Source organism: Leptinotarsa decemlineata, unplaced genomic scaffold, assembly GCF_025532065.1.
Source record: "Leptinotarsa decemlineata unplaced genomic scaffold, Ldec_3_MD MMD2_P_RNA_scaffold_7, whole genome shotgun sequence".
Classification (NCBI taxonomy): Eukaryota; Metazoa; Arthropoda; class Insecta; order Coleoptera; family Chrysomelidae; genus Leptinotarsa; species Leptinotarsa decemlineata.
This window is the reverse complement of record NW_027412534.1, coordinates 6142431-6163632: the sequence shown is the minus strand read 5'-3', so window position 1 is coordinate 6163632 and position 21202 is coordinate 6142431. Positions and strand designations below refer to the sequence as shown.

The following is a 21202-nucleotide window of genomic DNA, read 5'->3' as shown; positions in this document are numbered from 1 at the left end:
CATCTTAAATGTGTCACACAGTATATATAAAGAACAGTATTTTAGGGTTGCAGTCAGGTTTTGAGAGCTATTCAAAAAAAACTCTTTGTTTTTACCACAAACTGATCTAATTACTCTGATTATAGTTAATATATTTCGGTGGCCTTAGGAAGATAGTAAGCAGTACCGAAAGATTGACAAAAACAAGGAGTTTTCTTTGAATAGTTCATCGGTGAGGAATGGCGTGTGAAGAAGAATTAACTTCGGGTACTCAATAATCTTTCTTCTATTTGAAAAATATCCGATTTTTTTTTTAATAAGCCTATGATCTACAAAAGTTTTATATGCAGAACTTGATGATATTATTATAATGTTACCTTTTCAGAGATATTATGTAGAAATCTTCATCTTGCAATGATTTTTCATGCAATTTTCAGAACCATTTAAATGTTCACGATATAATGGATAATATTAAACGTACATTTCGTCTGATGCATCTGACTAAATGTATATTCTATTAGAGTATTGCTTTTCAGGTTCATCTGAAAAAAGTCTGTCTGACTGCAGAACAGAAGGATGTGGTAAGAACTCTGAATGCATTCGAGAACAGGCATTTTTTGTTTGCCGTTGTTTACCAGGATATACTGGTGTGCCCGAAAAAGGTTGTGAAAGCGGTGAGTGTAAAGAGTGCAATATAATACAGAAATTTTCCATATATATTGTATACAGTACATAGGCTTATTGCTCGAATTACGCATAAAATTTTCAATCAATAATATACACCATTATTGTACAAAGTTTTTGGCACGTTTGTCCGTCATGTAACACGTGTTTGATATGATGTCAATCGTAGAGTCGGTTCATTTTTATTATTTAGATTATTGGGGTATGTAAATATTGTACTAGTTGTTGGCAAATATGAGCAGAGCTCGTCATGTGGAATGTACACTTCAGGGTTCCAATCTGCCTGTCACACAATCCCGATACGCCCACGCTTCCCATCACCCAGCCACATTCCACACAACTCGGTGCAATCTGTTGATAATGTTTGAATATAATCAGCACTGGTAGCGCGTGGCGCCCGGTGCATTTGTGCGCAGCGGGTACATGGATGATAAGTCAGATTGGGAACTATGAAAGGAGCATTCTCACATTGATTTGTATATTAGTATGGATTTCTTTCACTCGGCTGAAAGCTGTTATGCTTGTAAATACTGCCGCTTGTTCGGTCATGTTGAGATGGCCTCTTTCATTTCTCTCATTTTCTGACTATTCTTGTCACACCCGCATGCGATGTTGTGTTTAGTGAGATTTACTTCCTTTCACGGTTCTTATAAATGCTTTCTTTTTCTTGCCAACCCTGATGTTCCCATAGCTGCTGAATGTAACACTGACTTAGAGTGTCCTCACGAAAAAGCATGTATCAACTTCCAATGCGTAGACCCCTGTACTCTTAGAGGAGCTTGTGGATTGAATGCCCTTTGTGAAACACTACTTCACAGACCTCGATGTTCTTGTCCGGATTGTTATGTTGGCTTGGCAAGTACAGCGTGTCATCCAGATCAGAACTGCCTCAACCCAAATGGAGGGCCAACCACTCCTCCATTATGTAAGTCAGACTCGGACTGTGCTGATTCCTTGGCATGCGAATCTTCATCTGGAGAATGTTATGATCCGTGTGAACACCCTTCATTCAAATGTAAAGGTAATAAAAAATGTGAAGTGCATCGTCATAGACCTACTTGTGTTTGCAAAAGAGGATTCGTAGTTAATGAATTTGGAGAAATTTCTTGTGCTTCGGATCATATAGAATGTTATGAAAACAATAATTGTCCTTCGAATAAGGCCTGTATAGAAGGAATCTGTCAAAATCCTTGCACAGTCACTCTTAGATCTCCTTGTCCACCAGAAAAAGGCTGCGATGTTGTGAACCATAAACCAGTATGCATATGTTTGAAAAATTGCAGTCCTTCTTTGTCCATATGTCTGAGAGACAATGGATGTCCTCCGAACCAAGCTTGTAGAGCATTTCGATGTGAAGATCCCTGCGATTCAGCAAACTGTCCTGAAAATACACCATGTTATGTAGAAGATCACAAACCAATATGCAAGTTTTGTCCTCCAGGATTCAAATCGGATGCTAAATATGGATGCGTCAAAGGTAAACACTAATTCGGGTGCAAACTACTTAGTGCTTGACGACAAACGGAAAATGAGTTCCATTGCTTTCGGTTACAGTGTGCAGTAATGATTTCAACTTTCTTCGCTACATCGTTTTCTTCATTATTTCATTACTTTCAGATGGCAGTATTCCTCTTTACAACTTCCAATTTTCGAACCTATACTTTTTCTATATCATCATTATTATCTATTTCTAAATGAGTGACAATTTTTTCCTTTCGAAATAATATTATTAACAAATTCATTCTTGCCTCTAACTAACTTGGTATGGAAATTGATGATGGTTATGAAGTTGATCATCTGTTTGAATTTTTGAATTTTTGAACCAAAGTTCTGAGGATTTGTTATTCTAAAAATATACTATCTTAGTTATAAAAATTGGAATTCTTTAAAAAAATGGTTGAATGTGGTAGATAATATTGGAATTGTAAAGCACTTAGAAGCAGTTGATATACCTACATTTATCATAAAAGTGAAAGTATGACATCCCTAAATATATCGTTTGACGTCAATCAGTTGCATTTTGGTTCCATTTGATACTGAAATTGGCAGATTATGAAAATTCGTCTATTTCATGCTGAGAAAATAAAAACAATAGCCGATGAAATAAGAAATCATTTTCAAATTAGGAACTTCGACATATCTTTTTATCAACAGTTTTATATTTTGCATGTTACTTCAGTATTACTGTTTGATTCAGTCTTTCATTTTAAATATATATCGAATTGAAAATACTGAAAAATGCTTTCTGTAGATATTGTAAATATACCTACTGGTGGTGGATCATTAAGGTTTGGTAACAGAAATGTTTCAGAATTCTATTAGAATTTTCTGCTGGGAAATGCTTTTTGCGAATCAAGCTGCTTGCGCATCAAAGTAAATTATATGCTGCCTTTTTTTGAAAATTATTCAATTTATATTCCATTATTAATGAATATGTTTCAAAATAAAATAAAGAACATTGAAATAACTCAGTATCTGATTAAAACCATTCATTCCAAATTAGATGTATTGTGCCACTCGCATACAGACTGCCCATCACAACAAGCATGTGTAAATAGAAAATGCCAAAACCCTTGTGCTGTATCAAACCCATGCACTCAATCTCAAGACTGTCAAGTACAAGACCATCAGCCAGTTTGTGTGAAAGGTAACTTCGTTAAATTTAACAAAAAATATGGTTAACTAAAGGAATATATTTTGCAGTTTGCCAATGCCAGAGAAACGAAGACTGTAGGAATCAAAATTATAAATGTGACGGTTGCAAATGTGTTCTTGGTAAGGATTTTTTTTTCAGGATGAAATTTGGTATATTGGATGACAACAAGGAGTTTAATATAATTATATTTAAAATAATGATTCCTGTTGCATCAAAAAATTTTGCCTGGTTGATACTTCGAGCAAACATTTCCGTATATTAGTTTTGTCTAAGTTTGGTATTATCTTCTTATTTGACTTTCTAGTCTTCTAAGCTCTTTTTTGTAAAGTGCTTGATTTTCGAAGAAAAATGATGCATTGTAATACCCATAAACCATAAAACAAAAATCTAAATGAAGTTATTATAAATCATTTGTTGCAGTTATGAGAAACTGTGGAAGGCTATTTTGTTTGATTATTATGTGAACATTTTTGTTTCACAACTCACAGCAAGATACAAACAAATCAGGAAACAAAATGTTTTGTTTTTAATGTGATGAACAAACTAGGTTACCCTCTGAATCATAAAACATATAAAGTTTCATCACTAATTTTCTCAGTAATATGTATTTTGAAGATATCTATAAAATATATTCAAAGATTATTCAAATCGTTACTCACTTGAAAGATGTTGAAAATGATCCAAAAGTCTTCTGAGGTATTATTCAAGATTTTGGTTTATTGTTTTTGTTTAAAAAGTATATACCTACCTAATTTTTCATAATTTATGGCTGATATAGAATATAGAGCAAGTGTTTGCCTCTTAATTAAGGGATTCTTTGAAACTTCATATATAACACATATTTATAATAGTTAAGACGATTTTGTAAATTACTTTTTTAAAACGAATATGTTTATTAATAAAATCATTTATTTTCATTGGACTTCAACTAATTGAGTAACAAAGCCCACATTTATATACCTACGTATGACCCGATCATTCGCTAGAAAATTAAAATATCAATATTTCCCGTACACCTTGTTTCCTCTCAACTTTGAATGAATTAAAAAATATAATTTCACCTCTGAAATTCCAGAAGAACCAAGAGTGCCTCAATGTCAACACTGCCCTCCAGGTATTCCTTGTGACTCTTCAACAGGAGCGTGTCTAAAAGGTAAGTTGAGAAAATATTCAAATTCATTTTTATCATTCAACGAAAAGTGTTGCTGTTTCATTGTCATTTCCATCCTTTTTCCTTCCTATCATCGAATCAGATTCAAAAATGAATCGCAGTGGTAAGCTCATGCTCGGGAATCTGTTCGAAAAAATACTTTTTTTGTTTCAGCTTGATATCATCTATAATGTTCTTGTCATCTCTGTAAATATGTGAAAATAGCAACACTCCCTGTATCATAAAACAATATGCATTTTTATGGTGTGATATTCTTTGTTTCATTATTTTCATTCTCTCCTTTACTCAATTTGTCTTTTATTGTAAAATTATAAAGAAAATGTAGAAGTCAAAAACATATATGAGTATTTTTCACTTCATCTCTATTTTTATTTATTTTCATTGAGGTGGTTGGGCTCACTGCTTGTCATTGCATGTTCCATTAATACATACCAATTTTGAAATATTGTAAATATATTGTACATACTCACACAAATTATTTGTTTTTGAAATAACAGATATGGGTTCAACACCTGAAACACTAACAGAAACACAAACTGTGACCTATTTACAAATAACAAATGCTACCTCTACTACCACTCTAACATTTAATGAGCCTGGAAAAGCCGAAACTACAGAGGAGTCTATTACACCATATACATCAGGACCTACTGATTCAATAGTACATATTACAGAAGAAAATAACACATTGTTCACATCAAAACCCATATCAACAGAAATGAGTACAGAGTCATTTACAAGTGAGCTCAAATCATCAGAGAGTACAACACAAGGCAAAATTTTGATATATCCATTCACCACTACTACTGAAAAATATATAACAATAACGCCTCTTTATTTCGAAACTACGCAGACTGAATCCTCGGTGAAATTACCTACTCCGTCTACAAAGGAGACGCCTACGCCTACAAAGGAGACATCCCCCGAACTATTTATAACAACAGAAGAAATAGAAAAATTGGATCAAACTGAGGTTACCCTTATGGAAAGATCAACTTTTATAGAAAAATATGTTCCGGATCTTACAACAGAACGTCATCTACATCAAATTGACGAATCATCAACGACTCATGTCGAAACAAATATATTAAAAGAAAACACAATTTATCAATCTTCAGAAACTACAGAAACATTGTCAAATTCAGAGAAAACCCACCCCACACCAACGTATGGCAAAACAGCGACATTCTCATTTCTTTCAACAGTAGAACATGAAGAAACAATATCTACAACACAAACCACTGAACTTTCCACTTCAAATTTGACGATCACTACGGAAAGTCTCAAAAATATAGGCACAACGGATACACAAATCGAAGAAAAAACCCCTCATGAAGCGATAATACCAACCGATGAAACAATCAAGATCACATCAGATTCTTCATCATTACAAAGTGAGCCACCAGTAGAAACAACTACTTTGAAATTTGATGCTGGGAAAGAAAGTATATCGGAAATTTCAAGGGATATCTCAGGAAATGGAAAATTTATGACTCAAGAAGTTCCTGAAAAGATCACTTCAACCTATTCTACAGTGCTGACTGAGAGCTCCCAGCAATCAACATCAACTGCAACCACATTGGGCAATGGAAATGTCATACAAGCAAGTACACAAGTAACTACAAGTCCTCAGGAAGTAACAGTTTCAGTTATGGGAAATACAATGGTCGATATTGACAAGCTACCAAAAACTTCTTCAGAAAAAATAACTACACTTGCTGGTGAACGAACTACTGAAACTCAAAAAATAACAACTGAAATACCTAGACTTTCAGGAAAGGTTACCGTTGAAAGTATGGAGATTTTCGGTTATACGCCAACTTATGAGACCACAATCAGAATTGGAGAATTAGACGCTTCTACAATGTTAAATGAAAATGTTACACAGGGGATAAGTGATGTTCCACCTAGTAGAAAAACCGAAGAGTTCAATTCTACCACGGCCATTATTGAAGAAAAAACTACTCAAGAAACGCCTCAAATCATTTCAACAACGAATGGAATTGAAGAATTTAACAATCCAAAATCGAATTTTGTACCTGTTGACAAATTTGACAGTTCAACAGTTCCTAGTTCTACCCAGCATACTAATCAACAGAACTCATCATCGACAAATATAGATGAGTACACATTTACAACGTTGAAATATCCAAGTTCAACAATTATACATGAAAAATCCACTACGTCCAATTTGAAAACCGAATATCCAAGGGAAACAACTCAATCACATCATATATCGAGTACAAATGAAAATGAAGTGACTGCCGATATTATTACGGCAATAATGCCAACAAATGGAATCAATGAGCTCACTACATTAGAAGCTCCACAATCTGTTAACGAGATAATCACATCCATTCCAGAATCTACGTCCATGTTTTCTAAAAAAACAACTACTATGAAGACATTACTTCACACCAACACGACAACAGATGAAATAAACGAACTTACTACACTAGAAGTTCCAAATTTAGTTAGCGAATCAATTTCATCAACTTTTGAATCAAGTTCTACTCTTTATAAAGAAACAACTACTATGGAGAAAGTACTTCATGATAGGTTGACAACAAATGAACTGACTACAGTTGGTGAAATAATCGCACCCACTCCCGAATCTACGTCCATTTTTTCTAAAGAACCGTCTACTATGGATACAACACTTCACACCAAGTCGACAAAAAATGGAATTAACGAACCAACTATAATAACTCCTGAAACTTTCTCAACTTCTTCTGAAGAACCATCTGCTACCGAAACAATACTGCACGATAGATTGACAACAAATCGAATTGATGAGCTAACTACATTGGAAGTCCCACACCCAGTTAGCGAGATAATCATATCCACTCCAGAATCTACGTCCATTTTCACCAAAGAACCATCTACTATGAAGGCAATACTTCACTCTAAGTCTACAACAAATGAAATTAACGAACTAACTACATCAGAAGTTCCGAATTCAGTTAGCGAGATGGTCTCATCAACTTCTGAATCTACCTCTACTCTTTCTGAAGAAACAACTACTAAGGAGACAGTACTTCATGATAGGTTAACAACAAATGGAATGAATGAGCATATTACATTGAAAGCTCTAAACTCAGTTAGTGATATGATCGCACCCACTCCGGAATCTACGTCAAGTTTTTTCAAAGAAACAACTACTGTGGAAACAATACTTCAAGATAGTATAACAACAAATGGAATTATTGAGCTCACTACATTGAAAGCTTCAAACTCTGTTAGTGAGATAATCGCACCTACTCCTGAATCTACGACCATTTTTCCTAAAGAATCATCTACTATGGAATCGAAACTTCACGCTAAGTCGACAACAAAGGGAATTAACGAACTAACTACATCAGAAGTTCCAAATACAGTTAGCGATTTAATTTCATCAACTACGGAATCTTTCCCCACTCCTTCCAAAAAAACATCCACTATGGAGACAATACTTCACGAAAAGTTGACAACAAATGGAATCAGTGGAATAATTACATTGGAAACTACACAATCAGTTGGTGGGATAATCACATCCACTCCAGAATCTACATCTCTTTCTTCTAAGGAAGCAACTACTATGGAAACAATACTTCACGATAGTATAACAACAAATGAAATCAACAAGCTTACTACATTGGAAGCTCCACACTCAGTTAGTGAGATAATCACATCAATTCCAGAATCTATATCTCTTCCTTCTAAGGAAGCAACTACTAGTGAATTAATCACATCACCTCCTGAATCTAGCGAAACAACTACAATACTTCACGATAGGTTGACAACAAAAGGAACTAACGGCTTTACTACATTGGAAGCTCCATACTCACTTAGTGGGATAATCACATCCACTCCTGAATCAACATCACTTCCTTCTAAGGAAGCAACTACTATGGAAACAATAGTTCACGATAGTATAACAACAAATGAAATCAACAAGCTTACTACATTGGAAGCTCCACACTCAGTTAGTGAGATAATCACATCAACTCCAGAATCTACATCTCTTCCTTCTAAGGAAGCAACTACTAGTGAATTAATCACATCACCTCCTGAATCTAGCGAAACAACTACAATACTTCACGATAGGTTGACAACAAAAGGAACTAACGGATTTACTACATTGGAAGCTCCATACTCACTTAGTGGGATAATCACATCCACTCCTGAATCAACATCACTTCCTTCTAAGGAAGCAACTACTATGGAAACAATAGTTCACGATAGTATAACAACAAATGAAATCAACAAGCTTACTACATTGGAAGCTCCACACTCAGTTAGTGAGATAATCACATCAACTCCAGAATCTACATCTCTTCCTTCTAAGGAAGCAACTACTAGTGAATTAATCACATCACCTCCTGAATCTAGCGAAACAACTACAATACTTCACGATAGGTTGACAACAAAAGGATCTAACGGCTTTACTACATTGGAAGCTCCATACTCACTCAGTGGAATAATCACATCCACTTCAGAATCAACATCACTTTCTTCTAAGGAAGCAACTACTATGGAAACAATACTTCACGATAGTATAACAACAAATGAAATCAACAAGCTCACTACATTGGAAGCTCCACACTCGGTTAGTGAGATAGTCACATCAACTCCAGAATTTACATCTCTTCCTGCTAAGGAAGCAATTACTATGGAAACAATACTTCATGATAGTATAACAACAAATGAAATCAACAAGATTACTACATTGAAAGCTCCAAACTCAATTGGTGAGATAATCACATCAACACCAGAATCTGCATCTCTTCCTTCTAAACAAGCAACTACTATGGAAACAATACTTGACGATAGTAAAACAACAAATGAAATCAACAAGCTCACTACATTGGCAGCTCCACATTCAATTAGTGAGATAATTACATCAACTCCAGAATCTACATCTCTTCCTTCTAAGGAAGCAACTACTATGGAAACAATACTTCACAATAGTATGGCAACAAATGAAATCAACAATATTACTACATATGAAGCTCCACACTCAGTTAGTGAGATAATCCCATCAACTCCAGAATCTACATCTCTTCCCTCTAAGGAAGCAACTACTATGGAAACAATACTTCACGATAGTATGACAACAAATGAAATCAACAAGCTTACTACATACGAAGCTACACACTCCGTTAGTGAATTAATCACATCACCTCCTGAATCTAGCGAAACAACTACAATAATTCACGATAGGTTGACACCAAAAGGAACTAACGGCTTTACTACACTGGAAACTCCATACTCACTTAGTGGGATAATCACATCAACTCCAGAGTCTACATTTCTTTCTTCTAAGGAAGCAACTACTATGCAAACAATACTTCACGATAGTATGACAACAAATGAAATCAAGCTTACTACATTGGAAGCTCCACACTCAGTTAGTGAGATAATCACATCATCTCCTGAATCTAGCTCCTCTATTTCTAGCGAAACAACTATTAGGGATAAGTTGACAACAAAAGAAACTAACGACTTTACTACATTGGAAGCTCCATACTCAGTTAGTGAAAAAATCGCATCCACTTCTAAATATACCTCCACTTTTTCAGAAGAACCTTCTACTATGGAGACAATAGTTCACGCTACTTTAACAACAAATGATATCAACGATCTGACTACATTGGAAATTCCCCACTCAATTAGCGAGATAATCAAAACAAATACTGAGCCACATTCTACCATGAAAGTAGAGGCAAAAACTGAATTTACGGAGTATGTCACAACAGTAAGCCACACAAGTGCTATTGATACCTCAATGAAACAAGACGTGTCAACAGAATTTCCTTCAACATTGAAGTTAAATGGGGACACATCAGTAATCAGTACGACAAGCACAGAATCGTTCGGCGATTCATCAACAACAGAAAAAATTATCTCACATGATATCACACCACCAATAACCAATATAAAAACAACAGAGGAAAGAGAATCTAATTCCAAAACAACAACTGAATTTATAAATGAGGAAGTTTCATGGTCTGCAAGCGAGGAACCTTCTTTTAGAGGTCAACAGACTACCGATAAAATAATCGTATATGATACAACAACTGTTCCCTCCACTATTATTAGTGAATCGTCCTCTATAGTTGATGGTGAAACATCAACTACTTCAAAGACAGTGTCTGTACCATCAACAAATAAATATGCTGTATCAACTTCAGAAAAGAGTGAATCACAAATTACAGAACAATATACCACACAATCGGAGGCACAACCTTCCGAAACATCAACCATAAGTGAAAAGTCTACAATATCGTACGACGGAATGCGAACCACTTTATTAAATGAAGAATCCGTAACGTTTACTACTTCTCGAATTACGATACCAGTATATACTAATCAGCAAACTATTGATGAAAAGCGTAAATCAACTGAATCAGGGATCACCATTATGAATGGGAGTACTGCAGTTCACACTGACATAACAACCACAGGAACGCCTATGATAAATGAAAATAGTTCAGTGAAAGATCTTGAAAAAGAGGCTTCTACAATCTTCAGAGAAATTTCTATCGCATATTCTCCAACAACTCAGCTGAGTTCAACGTCAATTGTTTTTGCTGAAACACCAAGTGAAAAGAAAACTACTGATTATATGAGTGAATCACCAATGACTCAAACAGAAACTATTGAGAAAATTTCATTATCTACCAAAGAACAATCAACATCAATAACGGAAACGTATGAGGGAAAAGAGAAAATAACAGAGAGGCCTTATAATGTACAACCGATTTCTGTTGATAATATCATTGATAAATCGAATACCAACAGAAAATCTTGTTCCTTCGATTCAGATTGTTCTGATGTAGAGGTTTGTTTGGCGGAAATCTGCGTGAATGCATGTATGATTGGAGGTTCTTGTGCACCAAACGCCGACTGTATTGCTGTAAAACACACAGCGAAGTGCTCCTGTAAGCCACATCACTATGGAGATCCACACAGGAATTGTTTCCAAGGTATAAGCCATTATTATCACTCCGTTCTAGGGGCTCTGTATTTTTTTAAATTATGAATCCATTTTGACCACATTAAAACAACTAATTTTTCACAAACTAGTTCAGTTGAATAAGTACTGCATGTTTTGATTTGGGTTAGAGGTAATATAGGTTTTGTCGCCCAACAAAATCTGTGAACAAATTAAATTCTATACAAATAAATGTAATTAATTTCATTAATTCATTAATCTCTTCTAACTTTCTAATAGAACCACCTAGTGAACGGGCACCTAAACCTTGCAAGTCTGATTTGGACTGCCTCGAGTCAGAGGCTTGTTACTTGTCGTTATGTCAGGATCCTTGCGAATTTACAAACGCTTGTGCAGAAACTGCTCGATGTCAGGCAAAGATGCACAGGCCAATTTGTACTTGTCCAATGGGATACGAAGGAAACCCCGCAACTAAATGCTTCCAATCGCCTACAAGTAAGATAACACTGTATATAATAATAATAATACATTTCACTCATTAATTATCTAATAATTACTACTTGTGATTTATGTATCTGTATATATCTCTCCTCAATACAGTCCTCAAACTAATTTCGATTTCAGTTAGAGTATTGATACATGGGATGTTTCTTTCCCGCTTGGGACTTTGTTACGAGATGAAGCTGTTACTAGTTAACAATCTTTCTCTTAGACGAAGGTTTCATTCATGTAGTCGAGTCGCGGTGAAATCAATCGAGTCCCAAGCACACTGCTGTTTGGGTAGGACCTTTCCTGTACTGATGGGAGGTAATACCTTGATTGATTTCAGCATGGTGCTGCTGCTGGATGAATGAGAAACATCTGCAAGATTAACCGCTGTGAGGTATCTTGCTTAAATGTATGTCGGATATAATTCAATGTCCAGCGTGGTATTAGCCGGGGAAGTAGTTATTTTCCGGCAGGCATTTACCAGAACCTATGGTGTAGGTACTTTGGGAGAGATGAATATTTAGAGATTTTATTTAAAATACTTATTTTCTTATATCACTTGTCAAATTCACATAATATAAAAACGTCATGTACAGTATACTGCCAAAAGAAAAATCTGTAAACTTTTAGATAGAAGTAGATTAAATCTTCTTTTACTATTCTCTTTGCACCCTTTCGCTTTAGTGAGTTGCACGAGAAATGAAGACTGTTCAATCACTGAGGCGTGCATCGACAGAGCCTGCCATAAGCCATGTGATATTAGAAACCCATGTGCAGAGCATGCCGTTTGCATTAATACAAATCATGGATCCGACTGCAGTTGCGAAGAAGGTTTCCAAGGAAACGGTTATGTCGGCTGTGTGCCAGGTAAACCTTTAAATCATCAACTTTTTGAGAATATTCTCTATCGTATTTATTTTTCAGTGATAGACTATAAACCAGTATGTCAGTATAACGAAGATTGCCCTCCAAATAAATTATGCGACAGATTGAACAGAATTTGCATAAACCCTTGTTTTGAAGACTCTTGCGGAGAAAATGCCGAGTGTTTACCGAAAGATCACGGGATAGAATGCCGGTGCTTACCAGGCTATCAAGGAAATCCGTATACGGAATGTGCTTCTGTCCAGGGATGTAGGGCAAATGAAGAATGTCCTACACACGAGTCCTGTATAAACAACCAGTGTGCCTCACCATGCAAATGTCCCGCTAACGCTATTTGTGAAGTTATTTACCATGTTGCCAGTTGTAAGTGTCCTCCTGGTTATGGAGGAGATCCCCGAACTGGATGTGAACCTCCTTCGAACCCATGTGATCCAAATCCCTGTGGTATAAATGCTTTGTGTGAGCTTGACAACGGAAATCCCATATGTTTCTGCCCGAAGGGACTAACAGGAAATCCATTCAAAAATTGCAGTATGTATAAAATTGACTATTGTAGAACATACTGCAAACCTTTCTTCCTTTTTTTTCAGTCCCGGAAGGAGATGAGTGTTCTCCAAATCCTTGTGGTCCAAATTCAGGATGTAGAGTCGTTGGTGGTAATGCAGTCTGTTTCTGCCTACCAGAATATGAAGGAACTCCACCACAAACTCCTTGTTCCTTACCAACAAATCCATGTGAACCTTCACCATGTGGCCCGAATACTCAGTGTGCAATTTTGAGCAATGGTTTTGCAAAATGTACTTGTTTGCCCGGTTTCCTGGAGAGCCCAAATACAATCCGTGGATGCATAGAAGCAAGAAACCCATGTGATCCAAATCCTTGCGGGCTAGGGGCGGAATGTGATCCTTCACAAGAACCAGTATGTTCTTGCCCCACTGGAACCATGGGAAATCCATTTAGAAATTGTGCTGAACCACAAGTTACATCATTATGTAGTCCAGGTCCGTGTGGAGCAAATGCTGATTGCTATGTCACAGGAAACCAAGAACAATGTTTCTGTAGGCATGGATTTATCGGCAATCCCTACTCTGGATGTAGATTGAAACCTTCAACACCCTGCTCACCAAATCCGTGCGGACCTGGAGCTCAGTGTGTTATAACATCAGGTGGTAATTCCATGTGTCAATGTCCAGAGGGCTTAGGTGGAGATCCAACTGGTCCAGCTGGTTGTCATGGGTTTGAATGTGTTGTGGATGATAACTGCCCACTACATCAGGCTTGTATTGGATACAGATGCAAAGATCCCTGTCCAGGATCTTGTGGCGTGAATGCAAATTGTAAAATTGAACAACACCATCCAGTGTGTTCATGCGATTATGGACTCACCGGTAATCCAGTAATTCGGTGTATGTCTATTTCAAGTTTAGTACCAATGGAAGATCCTTGCATGCCAAGTCCTTGTGGTTCAAATACTGTATGTCAAATCATATCAGAAAGAGCTGTTTGTTCATGTTTACCTGATTTTCAAGGTGATCCACAATTCGGTTGTCATCCCGAATGTATTCTGAATTCTGATTGTCCGATTAACAAAGCCTGTCTGGATAGACACTGCTTAGATCCATGTAGTACAGGAAGTATTTGTGGTGTAAATGCGATATGTAAAGTTAGAGATCATACCGCCACCTGTATTTGCCCTGAAGGTTTTATGGGTGACCCTTTCTTCCAATGTGTGTCTACACCTCCTGTGACTATTCCCACATATCCCAATACCACAACTCAACCCTGCTTACCATCTCCCTGTGAAAATATGGAGTGCTATATTTATGGAAGTCAAGTTGCTATTTGTGATCCATGTCTAGGACCAGAAGCTCCTTATGATCCACAATGTAGACCAGAATGTTTAACGAACGCAGACTGTCCATTTGATAAAGCATGTGTCGCACTCTCATGTGTAGATCCTTGTCCAGGTTCTTGTGGTGTAAACGCTTTCTGCTCTGTTGTATTACATACTCCTGTATGCAGTTGCCCACAAGGTCTTTTCGGCGATCCATTTCAACATTGCTCTGCACCTTTAAGTAAGTAAGTGTAATATTCTTCATAAAAAATAATGATTCGCTATTTTTCAGAACCAGAACCGCACATTGAAACTTGCGAAAGTGTCCGGTGTGGTGCCAATGCTATTTGTAAACAATCAAGTTCTTCTCTAACCTGTGTATGTAAATCCGGGTTCTTTGGAAACCCATGGATAGCCTGTCGTCCAGAATGTGTTATAAATCCAGATTGTCCTTTGAGCAAAGCATGTATAAATAACAAATGCATAAATCCTTGTTCAGGTGTATGTGGAGTGGGTGCACAATGTGAAGTGACAAATCATATTCCAATATGTTACTGTCCTCCAAAATCTACCGGAGACCCCTTCATGAGTTGTTACGAATTCAAACCACCCACAGAAATAGTTCCAAGTCTGAATCCATGTGATCCTTCCCCTTGTGGACCTTTCAGCAGATGTTTAGTATCACATCAAGGGTACGCAACCTGTTCTTGTTTACCAGATTATCAAGGCATTCCACCAGCTTGTAAACCTGAATGTATAATCAGTTCAGAATGTCCACAAATAAAAGCATGTGTTAACCAGAAATGTGTTGATCCTTGTGATGGTACTTGTGGTCGTAATGCAGTATGTACCATCATCAATCACAACCCAATATGCAGTTGTACTCCAGGAAAGCAGGGAGATCCATTCATCAGTTGCTATAGCACTCCAGTATCTGAAGAACCTAAACATAAGGGAAATCCCTGTGATCCATCACCCTGTGGTCCAAATTCCATATGTCAGGTGAAGGAAAATCGACCAGTCTGTTCCTGTGTATCGAATTATATTGGAAGCCCACCCTACTGCAGACCAGAATGTACAATTAATCAAGAATGTCAAAAAGATAAAGCTTGTATTCAAGATAAATGTGTTAATCCCTGTATAGAATTATGTGGAAGTCATGCAAGATGTGATGTTATCAATCACAATCCTTTCTGTAGTTGTTTAGCTGGTTATGAAGGAGATGCTTTTATTGGATGTTCAAAAATACCTGTCGCTGTAAGACCCAAAGATCCTTGTTTTCCAAACCCATGCGCTGAAAATTCACAATGTACAGTGAGTGCTGGCGTTGCTCGATGTACTTGCATACCACCATACATAGGAAATCCTTATGTTAGTGGTTGTAAACCTGAGTGCACCATGAACTCGGAATGTGCCAGTCATCTTGCTTGTCTGTCACAACACTGCAGAGATCCCTGTCAAGGTCTTTGTGGAATCAATGCCGAATGTAGCGTAGTCAACCATGTGCCCGTGTGTGCTTGTGGTAAAGGACTGATGGGAGATCCATTTACAGCATGTCGAGAACAGCCTAGAGAACGTGAGTAATTCATTCATTTGAAAATGCAATCTGATCAATTCAACAATTTCAGCATCTGTGACTCCCTGCGAGCCATCACCTTGCGGACCAAATAGTGTATGTCGCGTAAAACATGATGAAGCAGTTTGTTCCTGTCAGGTAGGCTACTTCGGTATCCCTCCCTTATGCAGACCAGAATGCTTAGTTACATCAGAGTGTAGTTTAGACAAAGCATGCATAAACCAAAAATGTCAAGATCCTTGTCCTGGAACATGTGGAATTGCAGCCAGATGTCAAGTCAACAATCATAATCCAATATGTAGCTGTCCTCCCAACTTTAGTGGAGATCCGTTCACACAATGTATCAAAACAGGTAAAAATACGTTTTATATATTTTAGGTATCTCATAACAATTAGAATCTCTCTATTTCAGTCAAGCCACCAACGTCGGTTTCTCCATGTATTCCATCACCTTGTGGAGCAAATGCTGAATGCCGAATAGTGGACAATAGAGCTGTCTGTACCTGTCTACCGGAAATGTTTGGGGTTCCGCCAAGTTGTCGCCCAGAATGTTTGATCGACCAGGATTGTCCTCTTAATTTGGCATGTGTTGAAAGTAAATGCAAAGATCCTTGTTTTGGATCTTGTGGATTCAATGCGCAATGTTATGTTATTAATCATAGACCCATATGCAATTGTCTATCTGGTTTTGAAGGAGATCCATTTTCAGGATGCAATCGTATTCCAGGTAAGTCGTATGTTTCAGACAAATAATTCATATTTGTAAGCCATCCGAGATTGAGACCAAAAACTATTTTCTTTCCATTTCTGTTTTTGCTATATGATAGAACTAGCGATTACTTAATATGTTACTTCTTATAACTTTTGAACAGTGCTGAGTATTCCAATAACGCTGAGCAAATATAAATCTTAAGTTTTAAATTATAAACCTCATAATTCATATAAAATGAAACTTTTTGAATCAAATTTCATCCGGTCCAAAAAAGAAAACGTATATGCACCTAAAAAAAACCACAAATAGTATTATCACATTGAAGGTAATATAAGAGACGGTTCGAGTATAAGTAAAACTTAGAGAAAAAGAAAACTCCATCTTGGAAAAATCTTCATAATGGGTTTGCAGAAGCAACACCAAAATTGACATGGAGAACTATCAATTTGATTATAAATTCCAATAAGGAGTGATTGAAATACTAATGAAATTAGTGGGAATTCCAAAGAATACTTTATTAAAATTGGCCATCGTCATACTGAGAAGGTAAGACAAATATGGTACAAAGGCAGAAAAGCAATTGTTGTAAAGCGTATATGATGTCATATTTATAACTAATAACTCGAGCACAAAAGAACGTCTGGATTTGACAGTATCACTATCAAAATTATAAAGTTAATCAGAACTGTTTCCACTAATTAAAAAATTATGTAATATTGCTCTTGAGTTTGTTATATTTCAACAATAATTCAAAATTGCGAGTTTTTTGCCAATTCTCAAAAATTTCATAAAAGATGATGTCAAAATTTATATTGGAAAATAGAAATAGACCCCCTTCTAGAAACTGTCGGTATTGATGTATAATGTATTGTATAATGGGTTACATATTTCAATACTGTTGTCAATTTTCAACAACTTGTCTATTTGGACAACGGTCAAAACTATGTTTTCAAAACAATTTTTTTTTCAATCCTACGGTCAATCCTACGAATTGAATACGAATATCTTTTTTTTTTATGTGAAAACCGTACGTCGAACTAAAGAGACAAGATTTGCTAATAAAGAAATGAGAGTTATAGAAATAATGAAAAACTATGTTATACAGCAGAAAATGCCTTTTGGTGCATATATGATGCGTACTATGTTTCGGTACTGTCATACCGAATTCAAATTCATTTGTCCATTCAAAGACCTATTCGGGTACAGAAATTGTCGCAACACTGAATACTTTCAGTGTTGTTATAGTTATAGTATACTCATAGATAATAAAATGGAATTACCCGTTTTAACCGCCTGATATCTATTTTGCATATTTTGGCAATATATTCAAAGTACTCAAAATTTAAATTTCATTTACCTTAAATAATAATTGTATTTTTGACAAAATTCAGTAAGAATTCTAACAGAATTCGTACACACAAACTACAGTAACAGACCTCATCAACCATGTTTATTAAACTATGATATAACAATATTATAGCTTGAAACATTTTATATTATTTTGAAACGAAATATGGATGATGAGAAATTAAACCTGCAAATAAACGACACATTTATAGTTAGAGTTGAGCAATAAACATTTGAAACAACGAAAAAATTTGAAATTTTTTGAAAACATAATAAACATAACTTTATTTTCTTCGCAATTCTTATATTTTATTGCCAATATTCATGAAAATAATTGAAAAATGATCGAAAGCCTCATTTTTTTGAGAGCATTTTTCCCAATACAAAATTTTGTGTGCATCCCTAATAATTATGAATATTCTGATCATGACCAGGATATCACCTAATAATTATTACATCTATATTTTTGAATGAATTAAAATGAATACTAACTTTTTTTCATCTCAAGCAGGTTATATATTGTAATTCTTTTGGTTTATTCGTGTTAATTTAATTTAAAATCGGGCATTTTTGGAGTCAGTTCACTCTAAGCGAATACGTCACGTGGCTTCAAAGTCAAAGTAAGAGCTCCGGCTTTCCTCAGCTTGCATAAGTCTCTATAGAACCTTTGAGATTTCTCGTAGAGAAACAGCTAGGTACCTGTTAAAACGAATTTGATACAAAAAAACAGCGATGTGACTGCAATGATGTAACTGTTCAAAAGTTATAAAACTACTCTGTGCTATTTATTATTCTTGTAATTATTCTTTTTATGATTAACTGTTTCCTACAAAAATTAACCCAAAGGTCTGATGCAAACTGAAAGCATCAATAAGTAAAGTAGTTTGGTACTTCTTTTGCAATCATATGCACCATTGACCATTGGGTTACTTGTTCATAAACTCATTCTTCCTCCAATTCCTTTCTCATTATCTTTCAGTCATCACTGATGAACCACGAAATCCTTGTAATCCTTCCCCTTGTGGTTCAAATGCGATATGCACTGAAAGAAATGGTGCTGGTGCATGCATATGTATTGATGGATATCATGGAGATCCTTATAGTGGATGCAGACCCGAATGTTTGACAAATAATGATTGTGCGCATGATCGTGCATGTTCAAATATGAAATGTAGAAACCCTTGTATAGGTAGCTGTGGACTTTATGCAGAATGTACCGTAATTAATCATAATCCCTCATGTTATTGCATTGAAGGATATACAGGAGATGCCTTAACATTATGCAGAAAAATTGAAAACAGTAAGAAACGCATAATTATTGAAAATAATATTCTTTACCATAAAATTTTCCTCAGTTATTGTTGAAGAACCCCAGCGAAATCCGTGCATTCCATCACCTTGTGGCTCTTATAGCATATGCCGAATACAAGAGGGCAGACCAGTTTGTTCTTGCTCGCCTGGTTCCATAAATTTTCCACCAAATTGTAGACCGGAGTGTATTGTGAATTCAGAATGTTCACTTGATAAAGCGTGTCAGAATCAAAAATGTAAAGATCCTTGTTACGGTACATGTGGTTATAATGCTATATGTAAGGTGATTATGCATAATCCAATATGTAGTTGTCCTCCAGATTATATAGGGGATCCATTTAGTCGGTGCTTGAAGGAAGAAAGTAAGCTATTCTGTCTCCAAGTCTCTATAACTTTCTGCATGTTTTCCTTTTTTTAGAACAAATCATAAATGAATTATCACCGAACCCTTGTTCACCATCACCTTGCGGACTTTTTTCCGAATGCCATACTTTAAATAACCGACCAGTATGTTCTTGTCTTGAAAATTATTTTGGTCAACCACCAAATTGTAGACCAGAATGTACGGTGAATTCACAGTGCCAATCAAATAAAGCATGTATCAATCAAAGATGTCAGGATCCGTGCCCTGGGTCATGTGGATCATATGCGGAATGTCGAACTATCAATCATATACCAATCTGCTACTGTTTATCTGGTTATACAGGAGATCCTTTCTCGGGTTGTGAAAAACGTAAGCCAAAAACGATCTTGAAATGAAAAAAAATTAAGAGGAAGATACGAAGAAAAAAAACTGATTTTTATTTTAGATATTCCAGCTCAGGAGATTGTAAACGTTTGCAACCCTTCCCCTTGCGGAACAAATGCAATTTGTAGAGAATCAAACGGCGCAGGATCTTGCTCATGTATTGCCGAATATTTTGGCGACCCTTATGTAGGTTGCAGACCTGAATGTGTAATGAATTCCGAATGTCCACGTGATAAGTCATGTGTCAATAATAAATGCAAAGATCCTTGCCCTGGAACATGCGGTATAAATGCTGATTGCCGTGTGAACAATCATATTCCCAGCTGCCTTTGCTTGGTTGGCCATACAGGGAATCCATTACGATCTTGCCATCCGATACTTGAAACTCGTAAGATTTATTTTTCATTTTCTTACTCTTCTCTTATTCTTACTCAAACTCACTTCTCTTTCTTTCCATTCAGCTGTAATCAAAGAGCCTACTGATCCATGTAGACCTTCACCGTGCGGGCCTTTCAGCCAATGTAGGGTTGTGAATCAACATGCTGTTTGTTCTTGTTTAAATAATTATAGTGGATCTCCTCCAGTGTGTAGACCGGAGTGTACAGTGAGCACAGATTGCTCTCAAGATAAAGCCTGCATCAATCAAAAATGTACTGACCCATGTCCAGGAACTTGCGGATTGAATGCAAGATGTCATGTAACCAATCATAATCCTATATGCAGTTGTTCACCTGGAGAAATAGGAGATCCTTTCATTCGTTGCATCATGAAAGAAAGTAAGATAATTGATTATTTGAAGCAGTTCGAAGTTTCCAAAAAAACTTGATTTATGTTATAACAGTAACGAGTATTAATATTTTTATTATGGATTCT

At 36.2% G+C, this 21202-nt stretch overlaps 1 protein-coding gene across 1 annotated transcript in view; it reads left to right on the top strand.

The window, feature by feature from the left end:
• dpy (fibrillin-like protein dumpy) overlaps nt 1-21202 on the top strand; it is a 225421-nt gene that overhangs the window by 146232 nt on the left and 57987 nt on the right. Inside the window, 18 exon segments of the mRNA XM_074170270.1 lie at nt 516-653; nt 1355-2140; nt 3167-3310; nt 3367-3438; nt 4395-4472; nt 4988-11458; nt 11707-11922; nt 12601-12783; nt 12841-13332; nt 13392-14876; nt 14928-16211; nt 16264-16563; nt 16624-16938; nt 19250-19570; nt 19626-19943; nt 20000-20314; nt 20391-20717; nt 20791-21105. Coding sequence (XP_074026371.1) covers nt 516-653; nt 1355-2140; nt 3167-3310; nt 3367-3438; nt 4395-4472; nt 4988-11458; nt 11707-11922; nt 12601-12783; nt 12841-13332; nt 13392-14876; nt 14928-16211; nt 16264-16563; nt 16624-16938; nt 19250-19570; nt 19626-19943; nt 20000-20314; nt 20391-20717; nt 20791-21105 — 13560 coding nt within the window.